Source organism: Furipterus horrens, unplaced genomic scaffold (genome assembly GCF_987537825.1).
Source record: "Furipterus horrens unplaced genomic scaffold, mFurHor1.1.pri manual_scaffold_5, whole genome shotgun sequence".
Classification (NCBI taxonomy): Eukaryota; Metazoa; Chordata; class Mammalia; order Chiroptera; family Furipteridae; genus Furipterus; species Furipterus horrens.
The window spans coordinates 126,748,695-126,776,419 of NW_028327175.1; the positions used below are offsets into that span (position 1 = coordinate 126,748,695).

Consider the following 27,725-nt stretch of genomic DNA (forward strand, 5'->3'; position numbering starts at 1 on the left):
CAGTCCCACCCCTGGCTTCTGAGGAGGAGAGAGTGCCTAAGATTGAGTTCAATCACCAATGGCCAATAATTTAAATCAACTGTGCTGATGTGATGAAACTGCTATAAAAACCCAAGAGCATGGAGCTGGGGGAGCTTCTGGGCTGGTGAACACATGGAGGTGTGGGGACAGTGGTACCTGGAGAGAACATGGAAGCCCTGAGCCCCTTTTCACATACCTTGCCTTACACACTTCTTCCATCTATCTGGCTGTTCCAAGTTATGTTCTTTTATAATAAACTGGTGACATTATGAGTAAATTGGTTTCTTGAGTTCTGTGAGCTGCTCTAGCACATTAATTAAACCTAAGGATAAGGTCATAGGAACCTCTGATTTATAGCCAGCCCACCAGGAGTGCAGGTGACACCCTGGACTTGGAATTGATATCCTGAGCTGGAAGGGGCGGTCGGGACCTTAAATTTATAGATGGCCAATCAAAAGCACAGCTAACGATCCAGGCTTGCAGCAGCATCTGACAGCGTGGAGGGACTGAGCCCTTACCCTATGGGATCTCATGCTTTCTGTGGGTAGGCTGCGTCAGAACTGAACGGAATTACAGGACACCCAACGATGTCCAAGAATTGCTTGGTGCTGTGAGGAAACCCTCCCTCCCCCACTGGAACTGGAACCAGATCCCAGCACCAGCCGAGTCACTGGCTGACCAAGACACATGACAGAGCCCAGCCGAGCTCTGCCAAATAGGACCAGATCGGAAGAATCACCCAAGCAGCACACCGAACCATGAAAAACAAATGATTGCTACTTTAAGCCACTAAATCTGGGGAGGGTCTGTTACACAGCAAAGCCGGCTGATACACAGACAGTGAGAAAGCACCTTGCTAGTTTTCATGCCTTGGTTCCAGTGTCTGAGGCCCTCATCCCTGAAGCTCGTATTCAACCCCCATGTCCTTTCCATGAGCCAATCCCTTTTTCTGTTGCTAATCTGACTTGGATTTCTCTTACTTTCAATTTAAAAAATTGTGAAGCTTTCCTTTTTCTCTGTAATCCAATGCCATTTAAAACAAACAAAAACCCTTCATTCCTCTAAAGCTTACAAAAATTTCCCCACGAAGCTTATTTGACTGGGGCTTTGGGAGAAGAAACATTTCTTGGGCAATGTTCTCATTTCTCTCTTGGTTATTCCCCTATTTTGATTTTCAATTTCTTCTTCAGACAAAATTGGCAATTTAAAATTTCCTAGAAAAATCATCCATTTCTACCAGATTTTCAAACACATTAGCATTTATCTACATATTCTTTTTAATATATAAATATAGCATAATCTTTCTAAATTTCCTTTTATTTTCCCTTTATTAAGTCTTCAAGATTTAACACATAATTAATTTATCATTTTTAAATACTTTTTCATTAAGTACAACTTGATTGAGAAACACAAAGGGTACACTCAACATGAGTGCCCATTACCTTTACTGACCTGACTCAGTGACAGAATGAGGAGGGTACAGGGCATTCGCTGACAATGGATTTTACTCAGTACTTCTGTTGTAAATGATAAGAAATTATTTCAAAGACCATACAATTTTGAAGAAAGTATTTTTAGAAGAACCTGCTAAACAATTCTTTTGTAGCACCTGGCACAGAGGACCCACTCAATAATTATTACTATATATGTATATATTTTTTAATTCCCACCTGAGAATGTTCATTGATTTTTACAGAGAGAGGAAGGGAGAGAGAGGGAAAACAATCAGTGTGAGAGAGAAACATCGACTGGTTGCCTACTGTACATGCCCCAGCCAAGGATCAAACCCGCAACCTAGGCATGTGCTTTGACTTGTCAGTCAAACCCACAGCCTTCTGGCGTATGGGACAATGCTCAACCAACTTAGCCACCTGGCCAGGGCAATAAGTATTATTATTAGCTATTATTCTTAGGGAAGAGGGGAATCCCTAACCCTGCTTGAGCTAGGAGAGACTCCTCCAAGTATTAATAATAATTGAGAAGCCATTTATTGAGTGACTTCTTTGTGCCAGCCACTATTCTGAATGTAGCTCAATCAGTCTCTCGTGGAATGCTCACCAAAAAAAGTAAGATTTAGGTATTATTTCCCCCACTTTAAAGATACAACTCAGCGTCACAAAATTTTCCCAAGATCACTGGAGCACTAAATGGCAATGCTGGAATCTTATACCAAGTTCTCTGGCCCCCCGACTCCAGGTTCTTGTCTTACTTAGCACTGCACCACAAAATTTGAGTTTTGGGGTAAAGAGATTACCTCATATGAGCATGCTCTAGGTACGGCAAGGCAGAGAATTATTAGTACGTTAATTTTTAGGGAGATAGGTGGAGCAACTGAAATGTCCTTAGCTCCATGTCTCAAGGGTTTACTATGTGATAGGCGCTGTTCTAAGTACTATCATGCAATGGGTTTTCAAATCTTTTGTTATTGATCCTTTCATTTTATTTTTTATTAATTCTTTTTCATTTTAAGAATACAAAATTATTACAACACACTTATGTAGTTGTTACTAATATTCCAGTTTTTAGATAAGAAAACAGCCACAGAGAGGAAAGTGGCACCCCCAAGGTCCCCTAGTGAATAACTGGCAGTCAGACCCTGAACCTGAGTCTGACTCCCGAGTTGTCCATACTCTTGAGTCCACCACTGTCTTTGAGCATGATCAATAAATTGCCTAACTTCCCATTTGTAGCTGGAAGTGGCTTGGTCAGCCAGGGACTTGGGGCAGCAGATAAATGAGGTGTGCTCTCTAGATGAGGCCATTTATGACCTTCTAAATGACACCAAGACCTGTGGGTCTTTTATGAAGTCCAGTGTGATGGTCTCCAGAGATCCTGATGTCAGTGGCCTTCTGAGTCAACAAGATCTGCAGCAGATTTACCAAAGATCCTTCCCCTTCCATGAAGAATGAAGTCTATTTCTCTACCTCTGAGAGTGGCCAAGAGACTGTTTTATCCAGTGGAACATTATCAAGCACAATACACAGGCTGAAAAAGCACTTATGCAAAGAGCATGCTTTCTTGCTCTTCTTGGAACACTGAAACCACTATGTGAACAAACCAGAGCCAGTCAGTTGGCTGACGAAGGCCACATGGAGGAGAAGCAAGGCTCCCAGGCCAACTACTTGCTCACTGCCAGTCATGTCAGTGGGGCCATCCTAGATCATCCAGCCAGATATCCACAGACACAGGTGAGAACTCTTTAAATTTTGTGCCCAGGGAAAGTACCTCATTTGATTCACCCTACTCCCAGCCCTCAGTAACAATTCCTCTTTCTTGTTCTGAGAAGCTCTCTCAGGAGGCTGTGTGTGTGGTCAGTATTGTAAGTGACGGGTAACTATAATGTCCATACATAATGCTTGAAATGGTTTGAGACAGCAAAATTGAGAGTTCCCAACCAGGTAAGAAACCAAGAACCAGGAGGACACCTGCAGATGACCAGAAGTACCAGCCAGGAACTCTGACATTAGAGGTCTTCCCATGGTGGGGGCCTATATATGTCTATTCCCATTGGCACTGAATAATTGGGTCAGTAGTTGGGTTCACTGGGGCAGTGCCCAGTTCTCACGTGGACTAACAATCTGTAGAAGACAGTTCTAATATCCAGCACATTCCCTCGTTCAGACTGGGCATGGACTACCAGAGGGTAGAGGACAGAGCCCAGCACATTCCTTTTTCACAGATGGAGACTGCTTTACTGCTCCATGAACCACAGTTCCTCCAAGGTCACCCCAGAGGAGGGCATTCCTCCAAGCCTTCATGAGCCTCAGAGGGAGACAAAAAAGAACCCAGCCAGATTGGTGAGCAGGTGTGGAGAGATCTTTAATCGTGCCTCTGGCCATGGACAAAAAAAGGTCAATGAACCAAGAAACCAATTCAGTTGTCTGAACTAATTCATCATCCTTAGTGCCAACAGACCTTGGAACTGTGTCCAGAGGCAGGATCATCCCAAGTAGGCTGCCAAATCCCACACAACTGGCTGCAAGGGGTGCTTCCTGCTCTCCCCGTGCCCAAGGAAAAGGATGGCTGCACAGCTCCATTCATACACAAAAGGGTCTCCTGCCATTTACAGAACCTACAACTGCTAGGAAGGCCTGCCAGGTGGCAGGCACAGAACCTACTCATTCTTCAGACTTACTCCATAGACATCTATCCTCACTACCGATCCAATATGTAGTCACTGTTATTCATTGTCATTATCATCATCTTCACATACATAGCTCTTGCTAGGTACTGGACAGTATTTTCAGTGCTTTTACAAATATTTACACAATGGATACTCATAACAATGCTATAAGGGAGGGGCTATTATTTTATCCATTTCCAGCTGAGGAATCCAAGGCACAAAGAGATTTGGGTAATTTGCCAAAGGTCACTTTGAACCTAAGAATGCAGGTTCCATGGTCTGTGATTTAATATTTCTTCCCTAGTTTCCTTCTGAGGGATCACCTCTCCCCAACTCTCAAATTATGGGGTAGGTACATGGGTCCTCCTTTGCAGGAGCAGGTACATTACCAGGTCTGGCCAATTTCATGGCCATCCTTCTGACTATCTGTGACCCAGGGTACAAAGTGATGTTAGCTCTTCTCAGTAGACTTACTACACAAGGCTAATGGTGCTGTGGCCATCACGCTCCACGGCAGAAACAGCTTCCTAAAACTGAAACCAAGAATGAGCCACAGCATGGAGAAAGATACCAAAGGACCTCACTTTTAAACCCTGATTCAGGGGTCTGACACTTTTCAGTTTCAGGGACCAGAATTTCCCTTTTCACATAAGCCAGTTTAAGCTGAGTTTCTGTCTTAGGCAACAGAAAAAGTCAATGAACACAGGATGGGACAAATTAGGTTTACAGTTTTCATATGGAAAATAATATAATTAATAAATGATAATATAAGAATAAACTGTTTCGTGTACTCACACTGTAAACTTGCTTTTGCCCACCCTTACAGACAGGATATGGGAAATACCATCCTCTTGGTTGATCCTTGAGTATCCAGCCTTTGTTCGCACGGACATGCAAAGCCAGGCTGTCTCCCAAACTTCCCTACCCGTTTTCCTAGGGATGAGAGGAGGAACTGCACTAAAAGGGCCAGGGAGTGCAACCTGAGGGAGCATGACAAAGGGTCCTGTCTTTACCTCTGCAGACAGGCCAGTAAGGACTGTTGTGGTTCCATGTTGCTTGAAGTACTTAACCCCAAGTACAGTTTCCAAGCAAAGTAACCATGGCATGAGCTCTAGAGTGTTGGTGTTGCTGTGGCAACAGGTATGCCCCTGACTTGCAGGAACATGGCAAATGACCATTTGTAAAAGGTCAGCAAGTCAAACAAATTCAATGACACAAGGTAGTCACCACTCTGAGGGCAGCTGTCAAGTCTAAGTGGGTAAGAATGAGGCCAGTAATGGACAAAGTCCATGTGGAAAATTTCAGGATAGTGAACCAAAACAGGGACAGAATAAGATCTAGGGTGACAGCTGTATACAGGGTCCCTGAACATAACTCATTACTAGACAATGGAAGAGGGCACATGCTGGAAAGTCCTCCTAGGAAAGTTTCAGCTGCACGGAAAAGAATACCCAGACAGCAACACTTGTGCAGCTTCTCATCTCCTACACATTCGGGCACAAGAGAACTCAGAGTAGGCTCAGCAGCTTATCAGTGTCAACAGTGACTCGGGTTCTGTCAAGTCTTCCACTCTGCCACCCTCAGCAGGTCTCCCTCATTGTCCCAAAAGGGCTGTAGCAACCACAAGCAGGACAAAGAAAGAGATGTATTATCAGGAAGGAAAGTCTTTCCTAGAAGCCATACCCAGGCATCTGCTCACATCTCACTGAGAGGAACTGGGTCACATGCTAACTCACAAGCTACCAAGGAGCATGGAAAAGCAAGTTACCAGGCATTTCCAGCTTCTAGCATGAAAGAGGGCCTCTGCCAGAAAGAAGACACTGCGGGCCAGAAGTAGCTGTTGGGCAGACGATCAACAATGTACCCCAAACTTCAGACAAACTCATACCAAGAGTTTTGCCATAACCTTATAGTCTCCATACCATTATTCACTTAATATTGTCCTTAAATATATTTCTTTTGGGTTTACCCTAAATCCCTAAATACCATTACTTAGGTAAGAAATTTTACATCCTTACTATCAATGCAAAACCACTACTAGACATATTTTTCCAACCCATGTTAAAATAAATTCATAATGAGTAAAAGGAAAATTATTTGCCTGTCTTACCTAGAAGTATCCCTTGGCCTACCCACAATAGTCATACTTTGGGATGCATAATAACAGAACAAACTCATTTCCTCCGAATTCTTGGGCCCTGGTATCAAGAATTCCCTAACAGAGAGCTATAAAGTGCATGCATGGTAAGGCAATCTTCTAACTACCTTTTCCCAGCAGTGATAACAATTTAGTCCCTGCCCACCACTTTCCATGTCTCAGCTGTCAAGATGAGAAGCCATTTATAAAATCTTATTAACCAATATCACCCCAATAAATTTAATTTAAAAAATTTTAAAGACATTTAGTAAAATTATAATAGGGGAACCAGCTGGTTTCCTGTACGACCACAGCACCCCCCTCAAAATGTTTTGTTTTTTTGTTTTTTCCATTAAAGTGAAAAATGTTTCAGAAGTTACAAGACCACCACATGCCTTGGAATGAAACCACCCCAACTTCTCATCTCAGGGTCCTCACTCACATTTACCCAAAAGGATGCATTGATTGTGGACAGAGCAAAGTGACCAGTGTCCATTACTTACATCAGAGGCTGGACCCTTGTCAGCGCCTGGGCAGGAGAAAGTGACGAATTCATGGCAACGCTTATGCACAACGAAACAGCAGACTGCAAAAGAGCAAATAAAGGTAGGAAGAAGGGGAGAAGGAAAGTGGTGAGGAGTAAGAGAGAAAAAGGGAGAAAGAGATGGTTAGAACCTGACTTCATGACAAGTAAAGGCTTTATACCAAAATAAACAATGCCTCAGCTTCTCTATGTGTCCTTAACTGAAGTCAAACTCTTGGGTTTACCAATGTTACCTCTTGCAAACTAGCTAAGTTTCTGAAGTAACTAGGGTTCAAAAGATCACATATACCGGTAACCCCTATATAACACGGTTGTTAGGTTCCTAACAAATGCCGTGTTATGCGAATCCATGTTATATGAAACAACTAGTACAAAAAGCGGGGTTAGGTTCCAAAAAAATTTTTTTAATCCTATTATATTTTATAATTAAGAGAAATATCTTTATTAAAGCAATTTTCATCAAAAGTATTACATATTAATATGAATGTTTTCTTTGTCATCACTACTAAGCTCCATTAACAAAATGCATTTTCTTTTTGACAAGATATCCTCATCTTCTGAACTTTCTTCAGCATTTTTTTGATTTCTGTGCTCTACTTTTTGCAAAAAATCTATTTTAGATTGCTTGCTTTTAGCTGAGAGATCTTTATAAATGTTATTACATGGTGCTAAGAACTTTTGAGGTTCTCTCTTAAACTTTGTGCTCCTTTCAGTGCAAGGATCTTCATTTAAGAAATATGACTAACTGTTCAGCTAAGTCTAGGCCTTTCTTTATGCTTTTTAGAGTAAACTATTTAACTTCTTCATTTTCATCAGTGCTATCATCCCCTAAGGTATCTTGGCACATTCCAGATGTCATTTCCACCAAAATTGCTTCATCAGTTTCTTCTTCTACCAGCAATTCTTGGAAGTCTTCTACAGTCATATCTTGTTAAAGTGAAACCATTTTATAGAAGTACCGTGTTTTAAGGGGGGGTATCCCCAATTCTCTAACAGTGTTAGAGCGAAACCGTGTTATAGAAGTATTGTGTTATATGGAGGATACCTGTACTCAAAATCATTCTCCCTTTAAAATCACTTAAGTTGCCCCATTTTGGAACAGCATGTTGTTTCTTAGATTGGGCACCATGTGAAGTAGTTGGCTTGTGTTTAGGTTCATAATGCATAAGAAATATGTATATTTAAACAGTAGAACCACAGTTTGACAGATGTAGGTAAAATGAAGGGCATATTGAAACAGAATGAGCAAGAAAAGTAGACCCATGCCCCCACCTTACCCATGAGCAATGTCCAGCAAGTGGAAGAGTGGAAGAAATAAGCTGCTATGCTTACATTGTTACGTTAGTAGTTTGCAAACAAATACATTCATACTTATACTGTATTTGAATTTGTTTGAGTTAAATATATCTATGTATGGCTATACAATCTGGGGATTGTTTCACTTGAGTAAAGGACAGTCAGAGAATGTATACAAAATAAAAACGACTATTTTTGTTGAAATCTTCTTTCATAGTTTTGTTATTCAAATCAGCTCTAGACTGTGGGTTCCTGGAGGACAGGTGTCACATGGCAGTTACAGCATCTTTCTTTTCTTTTCACTTTATTTTTCAATAAGAGTTTATACTCAATATTATTTTGTATTAGTTTCAGGTGAACTGATGGTTGCCAGAGAGGAGGGGTTTGGGGGATTAAGTGAAAATGGTGAAGGGTATCTGTGATGATTCTATCCCGAACCTGAATTTATGTTGAAAAATCTTTATACGGATCTGGCTTCTGAGATTAAAAAAAAAAAAAAAGAAAATGGTGAAGGGATTAAGAAGTACAAATTGGTAGTTACAAAATAGTCACTAGGATGTAAAGTACAGCATAGGGAATATAGTCAATAATATTGTAATAACTATACGTGGTGCCAGGTGGGTACTGAAAATATTGGGCGGAACACTTTGTAAAGTATATGATTGTCTATCTCCTATGCTGTACACCTGAAACAGCTTCTCCCTAAAGGCCATTCTCGGTAAATGAAAACAATACAAGAAACCTCAATGCAACCCCTAGTGATGTAATGGATCTGGGCAGCAGTCCTCAGTGGCTGTGGACATCACAAAAAGACACTTCCTGCATACTTGTGGCATTACTATGATGGACTCCACCACCTATGTAATACTCTTGCCAAAATAATCAAACCTGAACCAGTTCAAGCATCTTGATCCAACTTCCAATTTACAGAAAATACAAATAATAGAGGCATATATTAAATGACACCATAGTGAGGCAATGAGAAAAAAATGCACAAGAAAGTGGAAAACTACAAGATAACCAAATAGTTTCTTCAACAAATAAACTACAAGAGTACAGGGAATACATTTATAAAATGCACAGCACAAAGAGTGAACCCTTGATATGAACAATGGTTTTTAGTTATAATAATATATCAATATTGACTGGGATGGGAACAGGGTTAAGGGAGTAATATTGGAACTCTATACTTTCTAAATCAAATTTTATGCAAAACTAACACTGCTCAGAAAAGAAAACAACAACCAACAATAAAACAAAACTACTGCACCTTCCAGTAAGATGGCAATGTAGGTAAATGCAGTACTTGCCCCCTCTCACAACCCATCAAAATTACAACTAAATTATAGAACAACCATTATTCAGAACTGCCTGAAATCTAGCTGAACAGAAGTTCTACAATTAAGGATATAAAGAAGTGGCTCAGTTGGTTGGAGCAACTGAGGTTGCAGGTTCAATTCCCAGTCAGGACATATACCTAGGTTATGAGTTTGATCCCTGGTCAGGGTACACAAAAGAAGCAACAGATCGATGTTTCTCTCTCACATTAATGTTTCTCTCTCTACCTCTCTCTCTCTCTCTCCCCCTCCCCATCTCTTTTCCCCCTTCCCCTCCTTCCCTTTCTCTCTCACTAAAATCAATAAAAACATATCTTTGGGTGAGTATTTAAAAAATTAATATAAATAAATAAATAAATAAATAAATAATAAATAAAAGCTACATTAAGAGTGGTAAGAAGTGTAGAGATTTGGAATGGGCCAGTCCTACGCCTATCTGTGGTAGATAACTTGGGTGCTGCAGAGGTCCCCCTGAGGAGCAAGGGGTCCCCGGCCCACATTAGGCCCCCCAGCCTAGGGTTCCAGTGTGAGAAAGAGAAATCCCCATAACTTCTGGCTATAAAAACCAGCAGGGATTGTAACTAAGTGAGACTGAGGCTTCTGGAGTCCCTGGAATTCCTCTTAAAGGGCCCCCACACAGACTTACTGAGACTCGTTGGCTCTGAGCTCTAACACTGGGAAGCAGCTCAAAAGGCACCAGTGACATAAAGGGGGGAACTGAATTGTCTGGTCTCAGGATGAGAGTTGGGGGGCAGCTTCTCCCAGACAGAGGTGCTGGCAGAGGTCATTGTTCCTTTGATGGGCCCTCCCCACACAAACTTGGCATGTGGGCGTCATATCTGAGACTCCATCAACCTGACTATCACTGTTCACCCAGCCCTGGTGATTCCCTGAGACCCTGCCCCACCCAACTTATGGGCCCACCCAAAATGTTTCCAGCGGCTTTGATAAAGAAACTCAAGAGCTAAAGATTTTAGCCTTAGTTATAGTTGATAGGCTTAAGTGATTAATGCACATGGAAAGCTGTTATTCCAGGAACTGGAATGTATGACCTACATGACTCTAGGAGGTCAACAAGCAGTTCAACCTTTGTGCCCCAGGGGGTTTACAAGCAATCAAGATGGTATCTGAGCTGTTGGCTTCCAGCAAGGGAATGACCAAGATGCAGATAAAGAATTGATGATCAGCAAATAAAGAAATACTTTGAAAATTGCTGCCAGACTGCAACTCTTATCTGATAAACATTTCCCCAAACCACTTACATACCCTTTTCTTCTCCTTATAAAAATGTCAACTTGAGATGAGATGTTGAGCTGGATTTTAGGGTACATAACTCACTGTCTTCTCAGATTACTGGCATCTGAATAAAGCACCCAGAAAGATTCAATCCTTTGTCTCCACTTATTGGTTCTGGTAGTGACAGACAGCATGAACGCTGACTTCTCCAGTTTCAGCTTTTCCATACAAATGGCCTCTCTTGGCTCATGCTTTAGACTTGCCTAAAATTTCTCAAACAAGCAACATCTGGTCTCAGCATGCCCTGTATTGTTGTTAGGTGACCCTAAGCCCAGCACTAGCAACACACAACTTTGGTTCACAGCTTGGCTTCTCTTGGGCACCTCCAAGCCCAGCACATGTAGCAACCATCTGCAGATAGCTTTTCAGCTCATACCACGTAGCCCTGGGAAGGGTACAGACAGTGGCTAACCTTGTCCTACACCTCCCAGGAGGCCACAGAACCAGTGCACTTGGTGAACAGCTTCAGACCATATTGAAGCACCACCCAACTACCTCACAAGCAAGGCACACCGGGGCAGGGGACTCAGCAGGCACCAGAGTCCTACTAAAGTAAGTCCTGCTCCATGGGTGGGTCCCTGCACAGGTGATCCTCCATGGTGGTCACAGACAGTCCGTGCAGCCAATTGGCCTGGGGGTAAAACCCTCCCACTGACATGCCAACATCAATCTAGTCTGAACTACAACAGGAGGGTGTACACAGCCCACACAATGGAGGTGCACCTGGAATGACCAGCTCAGGTGAACAGGAAGGCTGTGCCACTGAATCCTATAGGGCACCTACTAGATTAAGTCACTCTACGAAGTCCAGGAGACACAGAAGCTCTACACAATACATAGAAAAAAACACAGGAAGGCTGCCAAAATGAAGAGACAAAGAAACATGTCCCAAGTGAAGAACAGGACAAAACTCCAGAAAAGAACTAAACAAAATGGAGACAAGCAATCTACTAGATAGAGTTCAAAATACTAGTGGTAAGGATGCTCACTGAACTTAGGGGAAGAGTAGATGAACTTAGTGAAAACTTCAACAAAGATATAGGATACATAAAAACTGAACTAGAAAACAAAAAAGAACCACTCAGAAATTAAGGACACAATAACTGAAATGAATACAAGGTTACAGGGAATCAATAGTGGAATAGATGAAGCAGAGAATCAAATCAGAGATTTGAAAGATAAGGAAGCAGAAAACAACCATTCAGAACAGAAAAAAGAAAAAAGAATCCAAAAAAGTGAGGATAATATAAGGAGCCTCCAGGACAACAACAAGCATACAAACATTTGCATCATGGGAGTGCCAGAAGGGGAAGAGTGAGAGCAAGGAATAAAAAATCTATGTAAAAAAATATTGATGGAAAACTTCCCTAATGCAGTGAAGGAAATAGACATACAGGTCCAGGAAGTGCAGAGTCTTAAACAAGATAAACCCAAAGAGGCCCACACCAAGACACATCATAATTAAAATGCCAAAGGTTAAAGAAAAAGAGAGAATCTTAAAAGCAGCTATTTCTCAACAGAAATGTTGCAGGTCAGAAGGGGCTGGACAGCAATATTTCAAAGTGATGAAATGCAAGGACCTACAGCCCTGGCTGGTGGCTCAGTTGGTTGCAAACCTGAGTTTGCAGGTTAAATTCCTGGTCAGGACACATACCTAGGTTGCAAGTTCAATCCCTGGTAGGGGCACATACAAGAGACAACTGATCAATGTTTCTCTCTCACATCTCTTTCTCTCTGTCTCTCTCCTCCTCTCCTTCTTTCTATCTCTCCCTCTCCCTTCTTCAGTCCCTCCCTCCCTCCCTGCCTCTTTCTCTAAAATCATTGACATATCCTCATATGAGGATTTTTAAATAAAGAAAAGAGAAGGAAAGTAAACACCTACAACCAAGATTACTCTACCCAGCAAAGCTATCATGTAGAATTGAAGGACTTGTAAAGAGCTCCCCAGACAAGAAAAAGCTAAAGGAGTTCATCACCATCAAACCAATATTACATGAAATATTAAATGGTCTTCTTTAAGAAGAAGAAAAAAAAGATAAAAATTATGAATAATAAACTGGCAATAAATACATATCTATGAACAATTGAATCTAAAAAACAAAGTAAACAAACAAGCAGAACAGAAACAGACTCATAGATGCAGAGAACATTTTGACAGTTGACAGATGGGAAGAGAATTGGGGGATAGGTGAAAAAGGTGAGGGGATTAGGAAGTACAAATTGGGCACTGGCCTGCGAACCAAAGGGTCGCTGGTTTGATTTCTGGTCAAGACACATGCCTGGTTTGTGGACCAGGTCCCCAGTTGGGGGTGTGCGAGAGGCCATCACACACTGATGTTTCTTTCCCTCTCTTTCTCCCTTTTTTCCTCTCTCTCTAAAAATAAATAAATAAATAAATAAAATCTGTTAAAAATAATAAATTAATTAAATAAATAAATTTTTAAGTACAAATTTGCAGTTACAGAATAGTCATGGGGATATAAAGTACAGCATAGGGAATATAGTCAAAAATATTCTAATAACTATATGTGCTGTCAAATGGGTAAAAGATTTATCAAGATGACCACTTAATAAGTTATATAAATGTCTAATCATTGGGTTGTACACCTAAACCTAATATAATATTCTATGTCGATAGTAATTGAAAGACAAAAATTATTTAAAGTAAAAAATAAAAATAGAAGAGCTATAAAATTCAAAAAAACTGCAAGAAAAAAGTAGGGGCAGAGGAGAAACTTATATTTTCAAAGAGATTTAAGAAACATATCAAATAAATGCAATATGTGAACTTTGTATTCTAATTAAAAACAACAACTGGTTCAAAATTGTGAGACAATGTCAAGGAAATAGTTATAATTCATTCTGATGATATGAAGGAATTATTATTATTGATATTAAGAAATTATAATTTGGGGATATGATAATGGTATTGTGGTTATTTTTTATTAAAGAATCCTTATCTTTAAAGATGTGCCCTAAAATCTTTATAAAATAATTCAATTCAATATAATTCAGTACAACAAAAAGGGGACAGAAAGGGGAGAGTTATAGATGGAAAAAAATAAGTCATGACTGATCATTATGGAACCTGGATGATGGACACATAAAGACTTATATTAATCTTTGTACTTTTCTAAATGTTTGAAATTTTCCATAATATAAAAATTTTTAAACTTTCATGATTGGGAACCAAGAACTGTTCCAAAGGGGCTAATTTCTTTTTCTTTTACTTAATATATTTTATATTTTAATATTTGTTGTATATACAGGTAATATATGCTTTGTAAAAAGATGTTTCTTTGTATAAAGATATTAGTATGAAATAGTGGTGTGTGTATGACCATCCCTCTGTGAATGCTGAGGAACTATATGAGCAGTGGTTAACAAAGACCAGTGAATATTAGACCTGTGCAGTGGAACTGCAGATTACTTTTACTTTCAAACGTTCACTTTTCTATATTGCTTGAAATCTTTACAATGAGTATATTTGTTATAATCAGGAAAAATAAACCTACTTTGAATAAACCTACTTTGAAACAACACAGAGAAAAACAGATCAGGAAATAAAAACCATGATTTCTAGAATTAGAAACTGAATAGTGGGGCTAATAACACATTTAAAGAGGAACTTAGCAAACTGGAAAATCTAAATTGAGGGATTTCTCCAAAATTCTGCAAAGAGTGCAAGAAAAAAAAATGAAGAAAATGAAACAAAACATGATTCGAGATAGATCCAGAAATTCTAATAACCATCAAAAAGGATGTGTAAGAAAAAACAGAGAGAATGATAAAGAAGGTATAATCAAATAAAATGGAACAAGAAAATTGTCTAAGGATTAAGAAGAATTAGAGTTATTAAATTGAAAGAAACTATCAAGTGTAAATAAATATGAATAAAAAAAGGACACATGGAAAGGATACTAAGGTTCATACATTGTCCTAAAGTGTCTAGCAGGGGCAGGAAGATGGAAGGGGAAATGTTACCAACAAGGGAAAAAATAATTTTAACATAATTTTTCCCATCAACAATTTTGAATTCTAGAATAGGATAGAACAATATCTTCAAAAGTTTAGAAAAATGGATTTTGAACCTAAAGCCTCATACAAAGAGCATCAAGTAAAAGTACAAAATAAAGACATTTCCAGAATACAAGAACTTAGAAATTTTACTTCCTACAAAAGAAGTATTAGAGTAGATAGACCCTGAAAAAAAATCAAAAAGTGAATAAAAGAGGTGTAAAAAATAGTGGTAAGAGGACAAAAAGATAGAGAGAGAGGGGAAGGGGTAAACTCAAGTATAAGAAATGGGGGTGGCCTGGCTGCTGTGGCTCAGTGGATTGAGCGTCGGCCTGCGAGCCAAGTGTTGCTGGTTCGATTCCCAGTCAGGGCACATGACTAGGCTTCACATCAGGTCCCCAGTTGGGGGCTCAAGTGAAAGTCAACCACACAGTAATGCTTCTCTTCCTCTCTTTCTCCTTCTCCTCTCTCTAAAACTAAATAAATAAATAGACAAATATAAGCAAACAAATAAATTTTTTTTTAAAGAAATGGGGGTGGGAAAAGGCTATAAAACTGAAATATGCTGAGTCTTGTCTTATTCCTCAAGAGATTACAGATATTAAAAATGCACATAGAACATTATAAGTCTGCATATGTATTAACAACTAAGAATAAAAAGATTATGTGTAACTTGCAGAACACTAAAAGATAAAACTGGACAAAGAAAACTTAATCCAACTACAATTCAAAAGAGCCTCCATATGCCCCAATTGCATATAAATATTATTCTTGGGGTCTTTTTTTTTTTTACTTTTATATGGCATCCCTTGCATTTTAAACTCTTTAATCTTCTGTAATTTCTTGGTACCTGATGTGGTATAGGAATCTAATTTGCCATTTGTTCAAAAAGGTAATCAGTTGTTACAGCATCTTTCATTGAATAATTCATTCCTTCCCCACGAACTTCAAATGCCAACTTTATTATATGCTAAATAATCATGCACACTGGAGTCTGTCTCTCTGCCTTCTGTTCTGTTCCACTGATTTGTCTTGAAATACAGTAATATAAGTTTTAATTATAGCAGCTTTATGATATGTTAATCTTGGCAGGGCAAGTCTTCCCTCATTATCTTTATTTTCAACATTTTCTTGGCAATCGCTGTGTGTTTATTGTTCCAAGTAAACTTTGGAATCAGCTGATCAAGCTTTTAAAAATACCAATGGAATTTTTACTGGAAATTCATTTAGTCAATTACCCACCCCCAAAAATTTATTGGAACTTTGGCTGAAATTGTCTTAAATTTAGAAATTAAATTCAAGGTAACTAACTTTTACAATGAGTCTCTCTATCAGGAATAGGATGTCACCTGTTAAAATCTTATTTTATGTCTCCTAATAAAGTCTTTAATTTTCTCAATAGGTGCTACACAGTTCTCAGTATTATCTGAGGGAGCCTCCTTTCTATGCTATTGTGATTTTAACATTTTTTCCACTTTGTTTTCCAAGTGGTTATTGTTTAGAAATAGGAAAGCAATGAGTTTGCAGTACTGTATACTTATTTTGTATTTTTTTAACTCATAAGTTTTTCTGGGTTTTCAGTTTCCTTTGAGTTTTTCAGGTAGAGTATCATATTATTCAAAATAATAATATTTTCTTTTTTCCATTCTGATACATATGCCTCTTTTTTATCCTTATCATATTTTATACCTAGAACTTTCTGAACAATGTGGAATGAAAGAGACTACAACACACAGTCCTGTCCAGTTCTGAGATTTCACCAGCTCCACTTGTCCCTCACTGTCTTCTCAAACTAAATTTTACAATTTATATTTTTCCTTGGAAATTGTCTATTTTTGTCCTCTATTGTACTCTTAGTCTCTCCCAGAGGTTTGTCTTCTTTGTTGCCTATTATCCTACCATGTTAAAGAAGCAAATCATATATATTTATATATATATATATATATATATATATATATATATATATATATATATATATATATAAGACTAGAATGTGCATGCACAAACAATGATGACTTCACTGTACTAGTCAGCGGGATGGGAGAAGTAGTTGAGTGAACATATGTACTGTGTGGCTGTCGCATTCAAAATGACTGAGAGCAAGTAGAGCAATTAATGTGCATCAAATTTTGTGTTAAACTTGAACATTCCTCTGCAGAAACTATTCAGATGATTCAGAAGGCCGTAGCTATGGGCAACTGGTGATTGGAAGCTTCATCATGACAACATGTTCACTCATACATCACGGGCAGTTTTTTGGTGAAACATCAAATCACCCAGGTAACTCAGCCCCTCTGCAGCCCAGATTTGGCACCCTGTGATGGAGAAGTTTGTGAGGTCCCAAGATGCCTACTTTGAAGGGGACTAAGAGGTCTTTGTCCTACATACAATGTTTTTTGTATCTTTTATCTTCTTCAATAAATACTTCTATTTTTCATATTACATGGCTGGATACTATCTAGACAAACCAAATATATCTCTGTTTGTGTGTATATGTCAATGCTACTGGTTTTTCCTACTTTATTAATTGCTATTTTGCTTTCCTTTCTCCTACTAATTTTATTTGTCCTCCTTTTTATAAAAAGATATTTTATTGTTATTCTAATATAGCTGTCCCAATTTTTCCCTTCTTTGGTTTTCTCTGCCTGTATTTCTTCTTTTACTTGTATTACTTGTATTACTTACCGGTTAGGGCATGAATTCTTGCTTTAAGTTTCTAAGTGGTCTATTATGGTTTTAAGTTCTTCATTGACACAGAACTCTTTAGAAAAGTTGTTTTTTGCCCTCTGACCCTACCCCCATTTATAAGTACTAGTTGCTTTAATCTAAGCCTTTCTTCAAAATATCACTTATGCTCTTATTCACCCTTACTCTCTATGAGGGAGGGAAGGGGGCTCATCTCTAGTTAACTGGTGTCTACCACAACCCTTGCTACATAAATGATATGTTTTAAATAAATGTTTGGTGAATGAATGAATGAAAAAAAAAAAAAAAAGAATATCATCAGCCAAAGAAAAGGAAGAAAGTCCAACCAACATCACGATAGATGTACTCCTGGATGGCCGTCCACCTTTCCCCACTATGGCCAGGGTAGCACAGCAGCACACAAGCCACCGACAAGTTCTCTTTAGGCAGCGTTCCCATTAGCTGCAGATCCATACACCAAGAGACTTGACTGTACTCCAGCACCCTCTGCAGAGAAGCTGGAAACAAACTTTGAAAATTGATGAGCCTTTGTTTGGTGCGTGTACTTCCTTTACATGATGTGTCTCTGAAAAGTTGTGCGAATCAAATTTCCCATTAACTAAAACACTTTAAAGAAAAGTAGTAGGGCTGGCTGGCAGTTTCAAGAAACAAACTAAAACCTTTTGTGATACAAATAAACACCCCCTCATTTCTGTTTGGCAAATTCAGGGTAAGATTAGCTTTTCTTAAATAAGAGGCAACATTTACTGAGCTACTGAAACATGTACCAGGTTGTTCTTACAAACAGGTACCTGGTAAGAGCCAAGAATTCCTGGACACTTCCTGGTTTATTCAATACCTCCTTGCTCTGGGGAGGCTGAAAGCATGCAGCCTAATGCCCTCTGAATCCAGTCTGCAGCCATGCTTTATTTGGACTACATAATGGGGTCTCAATCTCAAGTGCCTCAGGCTCAGGTGGGAGAATGCATGCATGATTTGTTTAAAAGGGAAAATTGCTACTGAGATCCAGGCAGAGAATGAGATACATGAAGATTACAGCCCAGCTTGGTAAGTAAAATAGTTTCTTCCCTCCACCCCCCACCAGAGATGTCCACACCCTAATCTCTGGAACTTGTGATTGCATCACCTTTCAGGGCAAAATGGACTTAGCATGAGTGAATCAATTAAAACATGAGATGGGGGGGGTTACCCTGGACTGTCCTGGTCCGCCCTGATCAGCAGGAGGCGGGAGGGTCAGAGTGAAAGGAGGAGGTATGAGGCAGAGGATGAAGAGCTGCCATTGCTGGAAGGGAATGTGGGTGGCCTCCAGAAGTTAGCAAGGCAAGGAACAGACTGTCCCCTAGAACCTCCAGGAGGAACGCATCCCTGCTGACACCTTGATTTTAGCCCCATAAGGCCCTTTTAATCTCCAGAACTGTAAGATCATGAATCTGTGTCATTGAAAACCACTTAGTCTGTGGTCATCTGTCACAGCAGCCATAGGAAACTAATATGTGCCAGCTAAGGGTCAGAAACATCTGGTTGACCTCAGAAGCAAAAAACTAAAGTCACCAGTTCATGGGACCTCTCTGGAGTATCTGCCCCAAGAAAGCACTGGGACCTCAACTCTGCTTCACCCCACCCCCAAATTCCCAACCAATGACTATATGTATCCATGGCATTCCAAAGAGAACTAAATCAAGTCATCAAAATTCCTTTTTTAAGCCCTGGCTGCTGTGGCTCAGTGGATTTAGCATTGGCCTGCGAGCCAAGTGCCGCTGGTTCAATTCTCAGTCAGGGCACATGACTAGGTTGCACGTCAGGTCCCCAGTTGGGGGGCAGAAGTGAGAGGCAACCACACAGTGACATTTCTCTCCCTCTCTTTCTCCTTTCCCCTCTCTCTAAAAATAAATAAATAAACAAACAAACAAATAATTTTTTTTTTAATTTCTTTTTTTGTTGTTTCCGGAGTTGACCCACCTCTTCTACCCTATTCTCACTGGGCTGTTAATGGGAAACTGACATCTTTGGGAAACAATCTTTGCCCATAAATTTACAACCTGAGACTATTTCCAGTGCTAGTTCCAGGTATCTGTGGTGGAAGGGCGAAGAGAAGGGCCCTCAGCACAATACTCAGCTCTTGCTGCTCTCAGTACGCCCCAGGACAGCCAGTTCTCAAGGAAAAAAAGTCTGTCATCTGCAAGAGTTATAGGTCAGGCCTCTGCGATCAGATGGATCTCAGTCTGAGCCCTCATTTTACTACCTCTAAGCTGAAGGATGTTAGCCCAGTTACTACTCCATCTCTCTGACTCCAAAGTGGGAATAACAATAGTACCTACTTTTTTTTTAATATGCTTTATTGCTTATGCTGTTACAGTTGTCCCAATTTCTTTTCCCTTGGTTCACCCCCCTATTAGTCCATGCCCATTGGTTGTGCATATAGTTCTTCTCAATATCTTCCTGTCTACTCCACTCCCTCCTACTATGCTTCTTAATTCCTGTACCATCTCCCTCCCTTTCCCCCCTTCCTCCTCCCTGCTGACCTCCCCCCAAAATGTTCCCCATACCTATAATTCTTTTCCCACTCTCGTTGCCTGCTTAGTTTGCCTTTGTTTCAATTCCCTAGCTTCTGTTGTTGGTTGTTGTGATACAGTTTTCATTTTAATGTTCATAGTTTTGATCCTTTCTCCTAAATAAGTCCCTTTAACATCTCATATAACAGTGGATTGGATCTGATTAACTGAGTTTTACTTTGTCCTGGAAGCACTTTCTCTGCCCTTCTATTCTGAATGACAGCTTCACTGGATAGAGTAATGGTGGTTGTACATTTTTTGCTTTTCATTACCTTGAATATTTCCTGCCAGTCCCTTCTTGCCTGCAGAGTTTCTTTTGAGAAATCAGCTGAGAGTCTCATTGGGATCCCTTTGTATGTAATTCTCTTCTCTCTTGCTGCTTTTAAGATTCTCTCTTTATCCTTAATTTTTGACATTTTGATTATAATGTGTCTTGGTGTGGTTCTCCCTGGGTCCAGTTTTTCTGGAACTCTCTGTGCTTCCTGGACCTGTAATTCTATTTCCTTCCCCAAGTTTGGGAATTTCTGCTTCATTATCTTTTCACATAATTTTTCAATTTCTAGTTCTTCTTCTTCACCTTCTGGCAACCCTATGATTCAGATGCTGGCCTGCTTATAGCTGTCACATGGGTTTCTGATCTTTTCCTCATTTTCCTCACTTTTCTTTTCCTCTTTCTGCACTGGTTGACTGTTTGTTCCTTCCCTATGTCCCAATTTGTTGATTTGATCCCTGGTTTTCCTTACCTCACCACTTGTTTCCTATATGTTTTCATTCATTTCAGCAGGACTAGCTTTCATTCCTTCCCCGTCTTGTTTAAGATCTGCTGTTAGGGCTGTAAGCTTTCTTATAACCAAAGCTCTGAACTGTGCCTGAGAAAGATTTCCTATCTGCTGCTTCATTAGGTTAGATATTTGCTGTCTGGTCAGCTGCGTGATTGGGATCTCTATCATGATCTGTGCCATCCTGAAAGTTCTGTGTTTACCTTTGTTTCCTGGGCAGGGCTGTCACACCTCCTACGCTATAGGGGGCAGAGCCCTGTGCACTTGTCACTACTGGGCGACCCTTCTCACCACGCTGTGGCGTTTTGTGCAGGGGAGGGGGTCCAAGGTGGATTCTTGGCGTTTACTCTCCCCTGAGAGACCGGGAGTTTCTTCATCCGTCCCCACCCTCTCCAGCCCCCACAGCCGGAGGCAATGGGCATCTGCCTTCCCTGGCGCCGGAATCACGAGCTGACAGGTACAGTCTGCAGCTGGGGGCACTCCCCAGGCGCTTCCCACCTCCGCCCAAACACGGGTATCTGTGCCCACCACTGTCCTGCCACTGTCGCCACAGTTGCTGCCACAAGCAGAGCCCAACCTCTCTGCCCCGGCCTTACCCCTCCCACCCGTCCAGACAAGCACCACCTCTTTACAACTTCATACGGTGGACCTCCATGCAACCCCATGCCCCGGAATCTCGGGTTATCTCTGGCCCTATGGCAGCTGCATTCCCTCCTAACTGTGGAGGGAGATGGAGCACATCAGTCTAGGCCTCCATCCTGGCCAGAAGTCTTCAGTACCTACTTTTAAAAGGTTGTTGTGAAGCTCAAATGAGGCATCACCTGCAAAGTGCTTGCCGGCAGGGGCATTTGAGTTAGAACCACCAGCATGTAAATTTTGCTTTGTAACTGGAGAGAATTCCATTTTTTTCTCCCAGTCAAAGCTGACTACTGGCATGAAATTCTGCCTGATGTCCAAGATGAATCACAGCCATGGGAGGAAGGTGACAGGATCCTCCTTTTATCAACGGAGATACTGATGCTCACAGAGAAGTGATTTTCCCAACGGTGTCCAGCTAGTCAGTGGCAACATTCATATTGGAAACCAGATTTGTCTTCCTCTGGAGCTCTCAACTTTCACAGTCACATTTGTGATTGTCATTCAGCTCCCTGTTCCAGAGAAATCCTCCCTCGCTTTCCTTGCCCCCGCCATCCAGTCAGTTGCTAAAATCTCACTGATTCATCCTAGGCAACATCTTTCATGCCGTCTTCTCCTGTGCCTTCCCCACTGATACACCCTGACTGCCCCAGCAACGCAGATGCAGAATTTTGCAATAAAGTATAACTGTCCTCCCTAGAAAGTGATGTGTCCGCATTGACAGCTCATCTCTATGAACCAAAGTTTCCATAACTACAAGGAAGATATGTACCAATGTCATATGCATATTATGAAATCTATGTCATGTATGAACATACAGCAGCAAGCACACAGTCAGCTCTCAGTGAGACTCATGTACTTCTGTCCAGAATGGAGAGGTTCATGGCACAAGCTCGGCTGCCTGGATTCCACACCAGGTGCCACTATTCATTAGCTCTGTGACCTTGAATAAGTCCATTGACCTTGCTGTGTCTCAGTTTCCTAGTCTGTGAAATAGAAATAACAGGACTTTTCTCACAGAGTTGTTATGAAGATTAAATGAGCTAATCTTAGCACAGTATGTGGATGCAGCAAGTGCCTAATGGATGCTAAGTTTTGTCCATATTATTCCTACCTCCTCCTCTCTACCCCATGCAGCCTACATACTCCTAGAAAGTTCATCCTCTGAAAATTCAGCTTTGATACCGTTTCCAGCACAATCACTGGCTGCCCATTGCCTAAAGTTGCACTACCCAATGTGGTAGCCACGAGCCACATGGGGCTATGTCTATTCAAATTAATTAAATAAGATTAAATAAAATTCAGTTCCTCATTCACACTAGTTGCATTGCAAGTGCTTAGTAGCCACATGTAGCTGGAAACTACCATATTGGACACTGATCAAAGGAAGTCTACTGGACAGTTCTGGCCTAAAGAATATAGTTCAAACTTTGTGGCTGGCATCAAACCTCAGTATGACCACCATCTCCCTACAGTCTCATCACTCACTCCACAGCCCCACACTCCTGCCAGGCTGGGTAACTGTCCCTTTCTATACTGCATTTTACTCATTCCCTAGTGTGTGAATTTTCTCACAAACATATGAATGCCAGCAGCCTACCAGATGCAGACCACAAAGGAAATTTAAGACAGAGGAGCCCAGTTCTCCAACTAGTAGACTGAAGGCTAGATTGGAATAGAAATAGCACATTCCATTGGATAATTCAACTCAGTAGCCCCACAGGACAGATAATGGTTGACTCATCCTACCTCCCTTAATGCAGGGGTTATAAACTCAAATGCCTACAGAGGCCAGGCCTTGTGACTAAGTGACACAAGCCTGCTGTGATACAGCCAGGAAGGGTGACAGCTGGGCTGAACTGGAGCACGTGCCTGTCCCAGGGACACTTAGCTCCATCCAACAGTAACCCTGGGATCACTGGTCTACTGTTGCCAGACTGAATTTTTTTTAAAGCTCTGTGTAGGCCATCCAAAGACATGAGTCTCACCAGTTTAGAGGCTCCATTTTAGCTGGACATCCTGATTCACATACTCCCACCTTGGTTACATATAATCTCTGAGTTAAAATATCCCCAACCACAGAATGGGGATAGAACCACCTATTTCACATATGGTTGTGAGGACAAGACCAGATTAAAATGCCTGGTGCGTGCCTGTCTCACATTTAATTCTTAATAAAAATATAAATGAATGTATTAACAATGAATGAATAAATGAATAATTAGGCTCTTTTGTCACCCCACATTCAGAAATCACTCACCATGGCTGAGTAAAAAGAAAAGTCAAGTTGTATGAGCTCAAAAGTTCATATCATAGTCCTGAGTGGCTGGCTTTGAGTGTTCAGTGAGAATTTCTTTTTATTTAAAACAGTGGACCATGCTTATGATTTAAAAGTTGAACATCACAAATGAGTATGCAGTTGAGAATCACTGCTCTGCTCCATTATTGGAGAAAACTACTCTCTCCAGTTTCTTGTGGATCCTTCTAAAGATAGTGGCTACACATATGTGATCATGTGTGTGAATCTCTACCTATATACATGGAATGGAACATTCTCTATTTTCTTTTTGATTTTTATCTGTGTCCTGCAGATACAATCTGACACCACTGGTTCTTAGCCCTGGCTGCACACTGAGTCACCTTGAGTTTTTAAAAAATATGAGTGCTCAGGTCCCACCTCCACAGACTCTGATTCATTTGGGGAGGGGAAGCGGAGGTCAGGTGCTTTTAAAAGCTCCCAGGTGATTGACTGTTGAAAAGCATTGCTACTCTGCAAACACCACCCATGCTTTTCCCCAAACTAACACATCAGGGGCCCAGCTCCATCTCACATGTGGAGAACAACCTCTTATGTTTCCACACTGCATCTTATTTGTTGTATGAGAAGGCTACCTTCTGATCATCCAGTCTTACATGGAATTCTTAAAGTTCTGAGGATGCTCATTTCCTCCTGTAGGAGAGGAGGAAGACAGCAAACTTTATTTGTTTGTCAACAGCCAAGCTGCTATGGAGGGAACTCAAAAGGAAAAGCAATAACCTTGAGGGGTCAGCAACAGCTGGAAAGGAATATTTTTGTTTATTATGCCCCCAAGTTTATTTAATTAAGCAAGATAAAGCAGTGGAACCTACAACAGGTGAAGAAATCCTCAGAAGTAAATAAACCCGTGAGAAGAAAGCCGCCCTCTACCACCACCTTCTGCTATACCAACCCTGGGGAGACAGCTCTGGGCAGGACAGGTACTGGGAACATCCTGTCCATTTGGATAGCACATGGAGACTGTTCTTGACCCCAAAGCCTCCCCTTTTTGATCAGGCCCTAAAGGTGGAAGCAACAGGACATAATGACACAGCCGAAGAGGAAACACCAACATCTTTTCATTCACCAGCAATATACAGCAGTTTCCAGACCCAGAGTGCTTGGATAAGAAGACCTGGTCCCAAAACCAAGTGTGGGGGACACACCTTATTTCTGCCTGACCAGCATCTGTCCTTAGTGCTTCTCCTTTGGGGACTTCCCCTTGCCTCCTGGCTCCCCTGACATAGGACTCAGGCCACAGTGTAAATTCATGGATGGGTATGTGATTCAAGACTCCCCACGAGACTTCTGGCCAAAATGGAGGCCTAGACAGACACACTGCATCTCCATTCACAACTAAAAAGGAATACAGCTACCTCAAAACCAGAGACAACCACAAGTTCCATAAAACCAAGCTGCATCGAAGTCCAACAAAGATATAAAGAAGAAATATTCATCCAGACAGGTAGGAGGGGCAGAGCCAAGACAGAGGACACAGTGTGGTGGTTGGTGGCAGCAGTGCCAGCAGTGGCAGGCCAGAAAAATGCACAGTCACATGTTTTAAAAAGTAGGGAGGGGCACCTGGGGAGTGCTTTCAGCACCAGACCAGACCATACAGTTCACGGTTCCAGTGCCGGGGAAAATAAAGCCCCATTGCTTCTGACTGTGCAAACCAGTGGGGGTTGGGATGGAGGAAGAAACTGCTGGTCTCTCAGTAGAGTCCGCGTGTTTAAAGGGCCCCATAGTCCTAGAATGTCCGCAGACCCACCTACTCTGGGAACAATGGCCAGGGCAACAGCTAGAGAGGCGCCAGTCCTATAGGAAAGTGGGAAAAGTGCCTGGAAAAGGAGCAAGTGTGGAGCAAGTTGCATTGTTCCCTCTCTGACCCTTCCCCAAAATACAGAGCCACAATGTGGTGAAACGCATCGCCCATATTGACGAATACCTAAGGCTCTGCACCTTACAACGTAACAAGTGCGACAGCTCTACCTAAGACACAGAGGCAAACAAACTCAGGTACCTGTCAAGATGAGGAGACAGAGAAGTAAGGCCCAAAAGGGGGAATGGATCAAGGTTCCAGTGGGAGAACTAAGCAACAACGAGATAGCCAATGTAACAGAGGCAGAGTTCACAACACTGGTGATAAATATGCTCACAGGCTTGACAGATATGCTTAAGTACAGCAAACACATAAGGGAAGAAGGGAAGGCTATGCTAAATAAAACGAAGGAAAACCCACATAAAAGCAATGGTGAAGGGAAGGAAACTGGGGTTCAAATCAATGATTTGAAACATAAGGGAGAAAAACAGTCGACCAGTACAGAATGAGGAAACAAGAATTGAAAAGAATGAGGAGAGGCTTAGGAACCTCTGGGACAACTTTAAACATGTCAACATTCAAATTGTAGGGGTGCCAGAAGGAGAAGAGGAAGAGCAAGAAATTGAAAGCTTATGTGAAAAAATTATGAAGGAAAACTTCCCTAATTTGGTGAAGGAAATAGACATACAAGTCCAGGAAGCACAAAGAATCCCAAAGAAGCTAGATCCAAAGAGGACCACACCAAGACACATCATAATTAAAATGCCAAAGGTTCAAGATAAAGAGAGAATCTTAAAAGCAGCAAGCAAAAAGCAGAGAGTTACCTACAAAGGGGTGCCTACAAGACTCAGCTGACTTCTCAAAAGAAACTTTGCAGGCAAGAAGAGACTGGCAGGAAGTATTCAATGTAATGAAAAGCAAGGACCTACAACCAAGACTACTCTATCTGGCAAAGCTATCATTTAGAATGAAAGGGCAGATAAAGTGCTTCCCAGAAAAGGTAAGGCTAAAGGTGTTCATCATCACCAAGCCATTATTATATGAAATGTTAAAGGGACTTATTTAAGAAAAAGAAGATCAAAACTATGAACATTAAAATGACAACAAACTCATCTTTTTTAAAAAAGCCCTGGCTGGTGTGACTCAGTGGATTGAGTGCTGGCCTTGGAACCAGAGGATCGCTGGTTCGGTTCCCAGTCAGGTCACATGCCTGGGTTGCAGGCTGGGTCCCCGGTCAGGGGTGTGTGAGAGACAACCGCATATTTATGTTTTTCTCTCTCACTTTCTCCCTCCTTTCCCATCTCTCTAAAAATAAATTAAAATCTTTTAAAAAAATGACAACAAACTCACAACTATCAACAACTGAATCTAAAAAATAAAAACAAAATCCAACTAAGCAAACCAGAATAGGAACACAATCATAGGCATGGGGATCATTTGGAGGGTTATCAGCTGGGAGGGGGAAGGAGGAGAAATGGGGAAATGGTGCCGGGATTAAGAAGCATAATTGGTTGGTACAAAATAGACAGGGGGGAAGCTAAGAATAATGTCGGACAGAGTGAAGCCAAAGAACTTATATGCACGACCCATAAACATGAACTAAGGCAGGGGGTGGGATTGCTGGTGGGAAGGGGGTACTGGGCAGAGGGGAGCAAAGGGAAAAGAAATTGGGACTACTGTAACAACATAATCAATAAATTATACTTAAAAATAACAACAACAACAACAATAGACTCCCTGTGAGAATCAGCTTCAGGACTTTTGCTAGAATCATCAGGAAAGAGACCATCTTTCCCAGTAGTATTGCTAAGCTGGTAGGGACATTAGTCTGTGTCTGCCATATTTATTATCACAAAGGAAAAGCTCTTCTGAGAATGAAGCCAACAAAGAGAAAAGTAGAGTCAAGAGATGTCTGATGACTGCCTGTGAGTTCCTGGATCCAATTAGACCTGAAGGGAGAACCCCTCAACTTTTTTATATATGTCAACAAATCCCTCTTAAAGTAAACCAATCTGAATGGAGTTTTTGTTTCTTGAGACCAAAAGACTTCTGACTAGTAAACCAAAAGTGAGAAGTTGAAGACTGGGCATTGAGGGTCCCTATTTTCTCCTGTGTTTCATGTATTCCTATAAATAATTAAACCTTTTTCTTTTTAAAATGGGGCTT

General features: G+C 41.0%; 1 protein-coding gene and 1 non-coding gene across 4 annotated transcripts in view; one reads left to right on the plus strand and one right to left on the minus strand.

The window, feature by feature from the left end:
• Nucleotides 1-27,725, minus strand: part of PRKCB (protein kinase C beta) — a 350,360-nt gene that overhangs the window by 187,324 nt on the left and 135,311 nt on the right. For all 3 annotated transcript variants that reach the window (XM_090277733.1, XM_090277732.1, XM_090277731.1), the window contains exon 3: nucleotides 6,785-6,867. In XM_090277733.1, coding sequence (XP_090133859.1) covers nucleotides 6,785-6,867 — 83 coding nt within the window. The remainder of the gene's footprint in view (nucleotides 1-6,784; nucleotides 6,868-27,725) is intronic.
• On the plus strand, nucleotides 8,535-8,605 carry LOC150009758 (small nucleolar RNA SNORD50). Its single transcript, XR_016511548.1, has one exon. It is a non-coding gene; the product is annotated as a small nucleolar RNA SNORD50 (small nucleolar RNA).